The following is a 12951-nucleotide window of genomic DNA, read 5'->3' on the forward strand; positions in this document are numbered from 1 at the left end:
TATACTGGCAGGCTCAACGTTGCTTAATTTTAGTGATCTAATGAGAACCAATGCTTCAACATGAGTATGTCGTATACACACACACACACACACACACACACACACACACACACACACACACACACACATATATAACAGACAATAGTAGTGGAAAATAAATTCACAAAAACTATATATTGGAAAATATAGAATTAATCATTTATTTAATAAGGATATACATACATTTATTTGGGGGACTCTTTATACTAAGATATTTCAATGCCTAACGCTTTTCACCAGAAGAGTAGTGAAGGTGCTAGGTAACATAATGGGGAGGTGACATCTAATGAGGGAATCATCAGGAACGAAATAAATAAATAAATAAATAAAATTATCGATGTTGTTAGGGGGAAACTATATTGAATTCTAAGATAAAGGAGGAGCGTATTATATAAAGTGTAGTGTAAAAAGGAGTATAGGTTTTCTATCATAGTTTTAAGTAGTTTATGTATTTAAGATTCAGGGGGAGGTATAGGAGTAGTTGGGTTGTGGTTCTATTTTATCCGTATTTAAGATGTATAGTATCTATGTAGGTGATTTACGCTAAAGGTTTTTATCAACAGTGGTAACCAAGACAATGACAGCACTTAGAGACGGTGTATGTTTTCAGGTGTAATATTGTGATGGAGAATTAAAGCGACGGTGTATATACTAAGCAGGATTAATCAAAGTAACTTAAATCACAACATTACTTATAAGGGGAATATGGCTGGTTATGAGATTAATATAAGTTAGATTGTGGATTACATGGGGAGTGTACTAGGGTTTTCATTTAGTAGGGTAGGGGAAGGTTCGAAGATTAATTAAAGGGGTAAGTAATGAGGTGGGTATGAGTGGGAATTTTTAAGAGTATAATAATAAATTTTAGAAGATAACATATGGTGGATGATATGTGGTGGTAATCCCAGGGATGCCTTGTTGTTAGGAGGGAAGGGGTGCGTGTGAAATTAAAGGCAAAGGCATAAAAATAGGGGAGTGAATTTGATAGAAATGGATAAAGGGGCAAACAATTAATTGGGATTTGTATGAATGGCGTGAGGTGATAATAGGGGGAAGGGTATACTAATGAAAATAATGATTATAAATCGATAAAAAAAACATTGTTAATTGGGGCAATAGTTGGAGCGATAGGGTACATATATACAAAAGTAAGGCATAAAGGGGTAAATTATAAATATAGGTTTAGCTAGCAAAGCTGAGAGTTCGGTGAATAAGATACTATCCCTTTAGATGCAAAGCTCTAGGCCAGGAAAACGTCTGCAGATGTCCATATTATTATCCGTAATTTTCTTGGATGCATGTACCAGTAGCATAAGTTCTTTATGAATAAGCAAGATATAAACAGCAAATTACATTTAGACTCGTGTTTGACGAGGGTGATTTTTCCCTGTATGGTGATTCGATGAAGTGAATTATTAATGGTAGTGAGAAAGATTTGCAAATTCAAATTGAGAATGCAAGTTCATCTTATCAGGCGATATGAACGGAGATGACATCACCTCTGTCTTAGAATAAGGATGATGAAGATTGGTATTTCCAAGGCTGGAGTTAGAGTTTCCGTGTTTGTCGTATATTTCGTTATTATATAATGCTGTAAGATTTCCTTGGTGTAATGCTGTTATATTAGATTCTTTGTTCTTCTTGGCGCATGAAGAATGCAAAATGATTGACGTAGTAGTTTCAAGCCGGGTTAATGAACGGGGAACTGGGTCAGAATTGGCTTGTTGAAGACAAAATTTAAGAGCTTTCAGTGAGAATGAAGGTAAGAGACTGGTGAGTAGTAGAGACGAAATTGCTGGGTTGATAGTATAGGCTAGGAGTGCATGGGAAACGGGTGATGGACCTTGACTGGTAGTGCTGAATTTTAGACAAGGGATGGCATTAAGGGAAGTTTGTGCGTGGGGGAGGCGAATTTTTTTGAGATGAACATCAATTGCCGCTGCCGTTAAATTTTCAGCTAATATAAATATGAATATTTCTTGTTTGAATGTTTTAGGAGTATTTTTCTTATTGCATAATTTTATATGTTAAGTATATATACTTAACATATAAGTACAATAGTATGCAGTTGTTTAAAATTAGTTCTATTTTTGGAAGGGGTTTTGTAGGTGGAAGGAATGGGGGAGGGGATCTTAGGGTTCTTATTTTCGGCTTGAGGGTTGAGATCCAGGATGGAATGGGATGGTTTTAAGTTACTTTATTATTAAGATTTGGTTTTAAACTGAGGAGGGTACCAGTTTGGGTATAATTAGCTTGAATTGCTTATTGGGGTGCTATTTAATGTGATGCTAAATGTTAAACATGGCTTTAAATAACTGTCTGCAATATTACAAATAAAAATATTTGTAGTGTGGGTTAAAACTTGCATGAGGGGTAATGAGTTAACATGGATTTGTTGTTTGTAAGGTTATATTTATGTTCTATATTTAGAGATTGTATTAATAATTTATATTTAAAAATTAAAGTCTATCTGGCAAGAGCAGGAAAAAAATGGGATATTAGCCATTTGCTGGAGGCAAGGATTCTCAAGTTGGGGTGTTAAGTGACTGCATAATTTGCCTTAAGGGCAATCGATATTAGTCCTAGTCTGGTGAAGGTTTTTCGACAGGGTTTTCTGTATTTTCGTATTTGAATTTTCTTTTGTGCCTGCAACTGCAAATTATCTCTAGCTTAGAGTTGAGGATGTTTAGTTTATTTGGTACCATTATAATCTCAGTCATCTCTGCGTTGCAAAGCAGGCAGTATTTTGAGCCTGGGCTCAAAATACTTGATATTATCAAAAAAACTTGATAATATCAAAAAAATACTTGATAATATAAAAAAAATGATTTAGATTTTCTTACAATTTTCCATTTTAATGAGAGGTTTATGTTATTTTCTTTCAATCTTCTAAGTTGAATAGGGTTGTTTAGCCTTAGAGGTCTCTCCGGAGAATGATTGTAAGTGGTTTGAGATTCTGGTTTTTATCAGGAAAGAGGATAAGTCTATGTATGTGTGTCTTTTATTAGTTTTTTTTTTCGTTTATGGGGGGATTAATTGAGTTTAGAGGTTCCTGAGATTGTTCAATATGTGGCTCAGTTGCATCTATTCCTATCGGTTGCGTGCTTATTTTTTCGGTGAGTATGCTATTATTTATTGAGTTATGCGTATTATCGTTGGTATTACTGGTTCTTTGGGCTTGGGCAGTCAAGTTATTGGTTGTCGTGTTAGATGGAAGTTCTGTTACTGTACATGAGTATATCACGTCTGAATGTACACAGTCATTCTCTAGTGAGCATCTATCTGGGTAATTGCAGTTACAGTTTGGATAAGTCGGGCTAGAAGTGCTGCTAATTATTTGCTATGCTGATTCTATTTTCTTATTATTCGTCTTTAGAATAATTTTTGCTATATTAGGCATGGTTGAAAAGGATATTTTGATAGAGTTTTTATTTAGGATCTAGCTGTATTTGCGAGGGTGTGTGAATGAATTTTCTACTATTTTAAAGAATTCTTTAGGGATATTAGTTTTGACGTTATTATTGTACAGGGGGAAGGGGGACCAAATATTATTCTTTCTTCTAATTCGTTTTTAGGAGTTGTTTGCTCTTTTTCTATGTGCTTATTAGTTGGATTATTTTGCATATGATCATTATGATTCGATCTTGTCTTTTTTTTGTTGCTTAGATTTACGTTTAGTCATGTTGTGGGTAACTATGCTTAGGATGTTGGGGTGTTTCTTACCATTATTTGTATCATACTTAATTGTGTTTTTATATTCTGAGTTTGCTAATGCGTTATTATAAAAGTTAGAGTATTCATTGAATATGTTATAATTTGTAGAGAGGTTAGAGATTCTTTTGGACATTAATATAGGGATTGCTTTAATGACAGATCTAGGATGATTGGAAGATCTGTGGACATAGTGTAGTAGCAAGTTTGGTTTTTGTAAGGGCAGTGTGATCCTTCCTTTAGGTTAAAGGTAACGTCTAAGAAATTTGAGGTATTTTTTTCTTTTTCTATTGTTATGCTAAGGCCAAAACTGTTAAAGAATTCCTTTAGTTTAATAATGATACTATTGTATATCCTGGGCCTTGCTCCAGTTATTAATAGAGCGTCATCCTTGTACAGACCTCCTTGTAAATCGCTATTCCTGAATCTGTGTTTAAGTTCATTTAATAGGAACATTCTGACCAAATCTGTCACCTGGGCAGAGTCTGAGACCTATCACCATATCAAAGTAATCTAATGTGTTTTTTCTGGTCCAGAGTTTGTTATCAAATTGTATCCGGGTTTTTCTCGCTAGTAATATTAGTCTAATTTCTAATTCAGAAAGGTCAGTTGTTTTTAGCTAGGATAAGTATCTTGTTTAATAGGATGATAGAGATTGATTGGTAATAGTTATCGATGTCAAATGTTATGAAGTTTAACCTTGACTTGTCTTTTAGGTTTATGAACCAATTTATAACATTGTCTGATGATTGCCAGAGGGAGAAACTTGTTTTCTTTTTTATATTTGGTATTATTCTGTCTAGGATGTTTTTACATTTTTCCTAGGTCTGATTTTGAAGGGCAGATTAGCCTGATAGATGGATTGCTTATAAAGTTTGGCTTATGCATCCTTTAAAGAAAATCTTGGAGTAGCTGGGGTGAGTATTTCTTTGTGGTTATTTAAGTTCATGCTAGTGAGAAGGATTTTAGCTTGATCATTAATTGTTTGTACTGAGTTTTATGGCGCTTCTTAGAGTATCTCGTTCACCAAACTCTCAGCTTTGTGGGCAAAACCTATATTTATAATTTACCCTTTATGCTTTAATTTTGTATACATGCACCATATCGCTCCAACTATTGCCCCAATTAAGAATTTTTTTTTTTTATCGATTTATTTTTCACTAAAAATTAATTTTATTTTCTTGTAAAATTATACTGTTATAAATGTTTTCCTTAATTTTTCATTCACAAAACTCATGCATTAAATTAACAATGGCTGACCATTCTACTCCTTCAATATTTCATTAATTTCCATTGTAATACCTTTTCTTCCTTCATCATAATGTAAATTTTATAGACAATTTATGTAAATTACTGCCATAGTTATTGGCAATGCCAAAAGACGCTATCATCGTCTAAACCGACACTGCCAAAGCCAAGGACTACCTCAGTCTGAATAAAAATGACTACCAAAAATATTTTTTATGGAAGCCATATAATATAATTGAGTTTGTCCTAATAATAAGAAGACAAAAGAAAGACAAACCAAGCTTGAAAGAAACTCCATCAACCATGTTCAATCTCCTGAACTCCAAACAAGCTAGCAAAAAAGAGCATAATAAAAAAGCAAAGGGGTACAAAACTGACTAAGTTATCTTTATATATAAAAAACGTAATATTGTCCATTGAAAAAAAAATCAATGAATAAAACAGTCCCATCTCTCCTAAAATCTAAAAGATTTCGTTTATTTTATTTTTCTATTTATTTTCCAAACAAACAAAAATAATGCTGTTGTTCGTCTGACGTCCATTTGTTTGTTCTATTTCAGCTGGACACCGTAGCGCATCTGCAGTTGATTTCAATCTGTTTACCGGTGTCATTACTTTTTCTCCCCCGGTTTTTGAATTCAGTTTTTGAAACCACCGTAAAGAAAGTAAACACATCAAATAGAAAAAGTAGCTCGACTGCGATCATGTCGTTTCCAACATCTCACAAGACGGTCATTGTGTTGGATAGAAGTCCGTATTTTGGCCAGTCGTCCAAACAGACTGTTGAATATGATACCTTGTTGAAATGTCGAAGTCCCGGTCTCATTCCCGCCGCTCCGATCTACAAATCTTTGTGGACTTCTTGTGTTGAGTCCGTTATTGAATACATGAGGATTGTTTACGACATTTTCCCGACCCAGAAATTGGTAAGTGCAAAACCAAGAACTCTCTCGGTAACAAATTAATTAAAAACATGTTCAAACTTCATTTTTAGAAGTGCACGTTTAAAGAAAAAAACAAACTATCAATAAATTGACCACTCAGTCTGGGGTTAGGGGCGGGCTACTCCAAGGCATTACCTCCTCATTTGAGAGAATGGATTAGAGGCATTCTGCAGTATAGACAATAAAACGAAAAAGTACCCCCAAAACGAATATATAAGAAATAAATGTTACTAAACTTATTCTTCTACCTAAGTTTTTGGTGTTTTTAACTTATTTTGGTCAATGGTATCCGTTGGCGTTACGCCAACTGAAGATGATTCAACATTTTTCGAAAAATTGACAACTATAAGGTTTTCGTGTATGCTGAAAACGAATATCGCAGGGAAAATTAGCGCAGACAAATAGTTTTAAATCAATGGCAGCCATGTTTGAACTGGCGGATATAAAAGCGGCAAACTCTCAGTTTTTCTTTCAGCGCAATTCCGAAAGCCGTTCTTAACATGGGGAAGTTGGGGGTATTCATTCCAAAAGGCATCTTCTTATTTTCAACCTCCCCATGTTAAGAATGGCTTCTGGAATAAACAGGTTGGACAATCAGTGCAAGTGCACGTTGACCGAATTTTCTTGAATTTGAATTGTTAAAAGCAATTTTTTTGTGGAATTAGCTAGAAATGACGTTGAATAAATGTTTGCGTTTCATAGACTTAACTTCCCAGTTCAACATGGCAGTCAATTCAAACTATTAGAAATTACATTGCATAATACGGGTATTTATATCCTGAAAACTATTTGTCTGCACTAATTTTCCCTGTGATATTCGTTTTCAGCATACCTTAAAACCTTCAAAAGCCGTTATTTTATTGAAAAATTATAAGGTGTTTTGTCTTCAGTAAGCGTAACAGAGCACATTGATCCTTATTTTAAAGCGTTTATTTACTTTAAAACACAAATAGTGTGACTTCAAGTAAGAAAATTGGTGAACATAAGCCGGCCATTTTTGGAGTCTCAATAATTGATGAAATTGAAAATTAAACTGTAAGAAAAACATTATTTACCCTGAATGGATTTTGGTCTGTGGGAGACTGATGCAGAAGAGCCTTTTCCTTTGTGATTGTTTTTTAGAGGGTAATCATGTAGCCCATGGTGGGGGCCACATGTCATGGATCATGCTTTAAAATGATTGTTACATAGGAGAGAGGGATGATATCGACATATATGTGGTATAATCATGTTGTATAGCCAGGGGTTATCACACAGGGGTATATTACAGTTCGTATTTACATAAAGGTATCATATTTTATAAGAAGAAGAATATATTTTATATGCTTTATACCTTTTCTTTCTCCAGGACATCTTCTGTTTTCACTGCTGGGCTCTGTGATGAAGCATGCAACAACCAACACCATAGCCGATTGAGGCACCTGTTTTTTCTTTTGTGAAACCACAGAACAGCACTCTATATTTTTAAAATATAAATTTATTTCAGCTGTCTCAGTAATCTTTGCAAGAAGTCTGCATTACGTGTCTACATGGTTGTTCTTTCCTGCCCCGCTTCCTGGCTTTGAAGCACGTCTGCTCACTTTCGTGACCAAACTCAAACTCCTCAATCTAATCGTCTTGACCTCTTAGTTCCGTTACATCATCATCAAAAGCACACGTTTCCTAACGTGTGACTTCTGTCATGTACGCAACTGCTCAAGATTATTTTGTTCATTTATGTGAACATCTTCAGCTAAACAATAACTCCCAATCTAAACTATTTTAACAATATCACATAACAATATTATCATACAATATAAATATCACATAACAATATTATCATACAATATAAATATCACATAACAATATTATCATACAATATAAATATCACATAACAATGTTATCATACAATATAAGTATCGTATAACAATATTATCATACAATATAAATATCACATAACAATATTATCATACAATATAAATATCACATAACAATGTTATCATACAATATAAGTATCGTATAACAATATTATCATACAATATAAGTATCGTATAACAATATTATCATACAATATAAGTATCGTATAACAATATTATCATACAATATAAGTATCGTATAACAATATTATCATACAATATAAATATCACATAACAATATTATCAATAAATAATAACTAATTTAACTTTCAACCATATTATTATCTAACACGATTTGGTTTGACAAGTTTTTTTTTTCCTTTTTCTCTTTTTACGATTGGTTCCTACTGTCAAGGTAGAGTAACGGAAAAAGAATTGTCCTGGTGCGAGTAAAAGCTGGTGTAATGTGAAAATCTCACATTAGCCTAAAAATGTTCCGCCATTAAACTACGATGAGATCGGGTTGCATGTTTTAGTTAAAAATAAGTGATAAATGGAAATGTTTTGATCAAATTTTCATTTTTAGAAAATATATTTTACAAAATTAAGTAATACTTGATTATTTTATTTTGGCACATTTAGAAGAAAATGAAATATTGATTTCTGTGTATGTACACATTTAAAAAAATATATATTTTACAAAAATAAGTAATAAAAATATTCAAACAGTGAAAAAAATGCTAAACAATAACAATGAGGACTAATTTGGAATATTGGATTTCTGGACAATTTCTTCGATGAGGAACCAACCAATTTCTTGGCCTAAAAATGCCTTGAATTGTGTGAGGCCAGAGAGTAAAAGGATTGTATCCTCAATTGTTTGTGCTGGGTTCCATGATCAAGAGGAGCCAATGTACAATATGACATATTCATCGTTGTCCAAATTATTGGATCTTTCAGCATGTGTGGTCAAGTTTATTGACAAGTTGAAAAAGATAGACTCTGATTCTTTTAAGACAGCTTGGCACTCTTAATTAGTGATGCAAAGACGATCCTTCTTAGAGGAATTAGAATATTTACAAAATCCTCCAGATAGGTTGATACCACAGATAGTGGGAAGCTTAAGCCTTTTTTTTGGGGGGGGGGGGCAAGGAAGGATTAATTGGATCAAAGTGCAGAATTGGAAAGGTCTCTGTATATGAGTACGAGATAATTAATTCTTTACTTAATGCTAAGGATCACCATCTTACTAATCTCATTGTATTGGACTACAAGCATAAGCATCTGCATGTTCCTGTTAAATAAAGCCAGGTTATCCGAGTATTGGATACTGCAAGATAGGCAGGTAGTAAAGAAGGTTTTGTCAGGATGCTCCTTGTGCTAAACATTCAACTCGATCCCATTTACCTACCCCAAAATTATGAATTTACCAAAACATTGGATGAATATGATAAGACCCTTTATGCATACAGGGGTAGACTATACAGGTCTGTAGGTCCTAAGAGGTGAAGAAAGGATGAAGCTGTACATTCTGGTTTTCACTTGTTTGGAGGTGTGGTCAGTATATCTGGAATGATTGAGGATATGTCTGTCCATTCCTTTCTGATGGCTTTAATCCAATTTTCATACCTCTATGGCATTCCCTCACATATTTATTGTGACAATGCCAAGCCCTTTGTGGCAGGATGTGACATAATTCAAGGAATTCAAGGAGAAATCAGAGACTAGCAAGATCAAACACATCACGATACCTTTACACTCTCCTTGGTATGGAAGTGTATGGGAAAGACTAATTAAAACCATAAAGTCTTGTTTATACAAATTAACTCGTCGTGCTATAATTATCTTGATCTTCTGACCATACTTTCTGATGTACAAAGGATGCTCTAAACGACCTTTGTTTTACAGAAGTTCATTCGACTCTAGTTTGAAAATAATAAGCCAAAACCATTTTTTACACCCTCTAGCAAACCCTTGTTTAATTTTAAGGATGAACAAGGATAGTATGTATCAACTGGAATATCCCTCCCGAAAACAACTCTTGGAGTTTTGAATTGCAGGGATGAGACATTAAAAAGATTTAGGAAAATCTGGTATCAGGATTATCTGCTAAGCCTGAGAGAACATGTGCAAAGGCAACAAGGAAGGACTGCAGTTATTTGTGTGGGTGATGTAGTGACAATCAACCTAACAAGCCTCGATCATTTTGGGTCTTGGATAGGGTCACACATCTGTTCACAGATGACAGTTTGGCGAGATCTGCTCAGATAGCTCCTTGCAAGTTCATTCCTTAAAGCATCTCTATCTCCCGGTGTTGTCCTTTCAAGAACCCTCTGATGGATTTGATTCTTTTAACAAGGAATATTGACGACAACCCTAACAGCTCTGCGTCTGTATGTGATGATGATAGCCCTATTAGAAAGGATAGAGAGCTTTTTTGAATTTGTCCTGATTATGATAAACCAGATGATGGCAGTGCCATTGGGTCACCCTGTATTGCAACTGCTGTGATAATTGGTACCGTTTCTCCTGTGTTGGTCTATGTCGACCTCCACCAACAGTTGGTATTGTTATGATTGCCTCAACCCTTCATCATTCCATTCTGATATGGTTGCAAATGATTCATTAAATGACGATACTGAACATACTTGGATTTGTCTGGGATGTGTTCGACTGAATGATGGTAGTCCGATGATATGTTGATACCATTTCAACTGTGTAGGGTGAGAGTTGGTACTGTTGGAATTGCCTAAGTTTGAGGAACTGATAGTCAACCCTCTAAAGATTTAATTAGTAGCCTCCTTTTCTTCCTTTTTCTGAGATGGAACTATGTAAGAAAAAGTTATTTACCCTCAATGGCCTCTGGTTTGGGGAGACAGATGCAAACGTGCCTTCTCCTTCGTGATTGGTTTTATTTCTCTCTATTTTTTCATTTTTCTTATCATTTTGTTTAAGCCAGGGATGGGGCATCCTACCAGATGCCAAACATACACCTGCTATTTTAGACACTCCAACCGAGAGATCTTTTTAAGATTCTAACCGTCCCTTTAAGTGCAATTGTTTGAATCTCCTTTGCACTTGGTTTACCTGGTATATTTGTAAGATAGTTTGTAAAATTCTTTTTCATAAGTCCGGTTGCTCCTATAATTACTGGAATGATAGAGATCTTCTTAAGGTTCCAGTTTCTTTTCATGTCATACATAAGACCCTGGTATTTAGTAATCTTTTCCCTCTCAGCTCTGTTTCATTCGGGACACTAACTTCTACCAAGGTTGCTTCCTTCTCCTTCTTGTCCCATATTACAATGTCGGGTTTTATAGCTCCGTTTTCTAGGTATGTGGCTGTAGGGATTGCATAGTCATAGTGGATGGTATATGACTTGTTTCCGACTGTTCTTTCGGGTATATGTTCCCATGACTTCTTTATATTAATGGGTAATCATATGACCCTTTGTGGGTGTCGCATGTCATGGATCATGCTATAAAACGATTTGTTTCCACAAGTTTTTTACCCCTTTCTCTTTTTACAATTTTTACTACTTAATTGTTTACTGCTGCAAATATCTATTAATGGACATTAAGAAGTTGTAACTTAGGTCACAACTGGTGGTAATTTGTTGCAAGAGATATCAATATAAGAAAAGTAAAGTGTTTTTCTCTTTCTCCCTTTGCCAGTTGCCATTGATGTGTCAGGATTAATTTCTGTAATTTCAATTTTTGACTAAAGTCCTTATTTATACTCTTTGTAGCATCCTAGCAAGGATTCAATACACAACAAATGGCTACAAAATGTCTCTGACATCTTTGAAGTCTTGACAATGACTTGAAAATAAAATAAAATAAAATTCTGATAAAAAGCTAATAAATATCTTAACATTATTTTTTTTAAACCACATTTTCATTTTGTTATTTATAATGCAAAATGTCCGGATTTTTGCCTCCTTTTCTAGAATAAGGGGGTGCAGGAGTCTCCCACTGTGAGCTGACCTCTTGTCGATGCTTTTACAGAATGTGAACCAAATCTTAGACTGGTTAATTTAGGGTAATAAATAAACAAATTAAATAAACCTGATTCAAATTCTGTTGAAGTACCTGCTTGTTTAACTTTATCACTGTCATATGCAGTTAAATAAACTTTAATGCCAAACTTGTTTTTTTTTTCTTTTTTACAATAATTAACAGAAAAACAAAATGACAAAAAACAAATAGACAACAAATGAATGGTAATATTTATTATTATTGTTTTTGTTATGAAATGACCTAACCATTGCAGCACCTTTTGGCAAGTGTCTGAAAGCCCAAATCAACCCTTGTGAGAGAAATTAGGTTAGATAGAAAGAGTCTACTTGGTGATGGCTTCTGGTTTTGAAATTGGAGATAAGCACTGTTATCAAAAAAAAGATTTTCATCATTTGTGACCATTTAAGTTTGGATGGAATTTTTATGCCAGTATTTTGAGCCATAGACTTTTCATTAAGGAATTTAAAATAATAGTGAGTAAACTATTTAAAAAATGTGACGCTTTTACAGAATTTGAACCGGTTTTAATATAATGGGGAACACAAGACGTCAATTTTCGATTTTAAAACCGGAAGTCGTTGTCTTAGACTTTTTCTATCTTACTTGAAATAGCAGAAAATGAAATTATTTGGAGGTTGTCAAACTTGACCAACAACTTTTTTTACTATTTGTGGTGAGCATTTGTAGAATTTTCTAAAAACTAAACTTTCATTTTTCAGATCCGAGTCATAACGGGCATTCATTCTCTGAACACGTGGAATCCAAAAGATCAAGGTGTGCAACAGGTAAGTGTTAAAATGTATCAACGCTTCAACTGTTTTTATCAGCGGAGGGATTATTCCAAATCTGTTAAGCTTGGAAGCATTAAATATTGAGCAAATATAATTTTTATTAGTTGAGGAAAACAGGAAATGCGGTTCAGTTGGGATCAGCTTAGTGTGTACTCGGATGCCAGCTCGACCTACTGTGTATCAGTAGGCAGCCCGTTGGTAATCTTGGAGCAAACTGCATGGGTAGAAAATGATCTAAGATTAATTATAAGGAGCTGTAGATATCCATAACTTGGAATTCGACACTGGCAGAAAGGAAGGCAACATCAATATCTCAAAAAAGGTTCTTCAAATTTGATGATTTCTTTGTTCTGTTAAGAAACAT

At 34.3% G+C, this 12951-nt stretch overlaps 1 protein-coding gene across 1 annotated transcript in view; it reads left to right on the forward strand.

The window, feature by feature from the left end:
- Positions 1-5590: 5590 nt before the first annotated feature.
- Positions 5591-12951, forward strand: part of LOC145243682 (integrator complex subunit 13-like) — a 1170185-nt gene continuing 1162824 nt past the window's right edge. The window contains exons 1-2 of the mRNA XM_080106736.1: positions 5591-5924; positions 12516-12581. Coding sequence (XP_079962862.1) covers positions 5703-5924; positions 12516-12581 — 288 coding nt within the window. The 5' untranslated portion in view covers positions 5591-5702. The remainder of the gene's footprint in view (positions 5925-12515; positions 12582-12951) is intronic.

This window comes from Euprymna scolopes, chromosome 22 (genome assembly GCF_053919585.1).
Source record: "Euprymna scolopes isolate OS-2025 chromosome 22, ASM5391958v1, whole genome shotgun sequence".
Lineage (NCBI taxonomy): Eukaryota > Metazoa > Mollusca > Cephalopoda > Sepiida > Sepiolidae > Euprymna > Euprymna scolopes.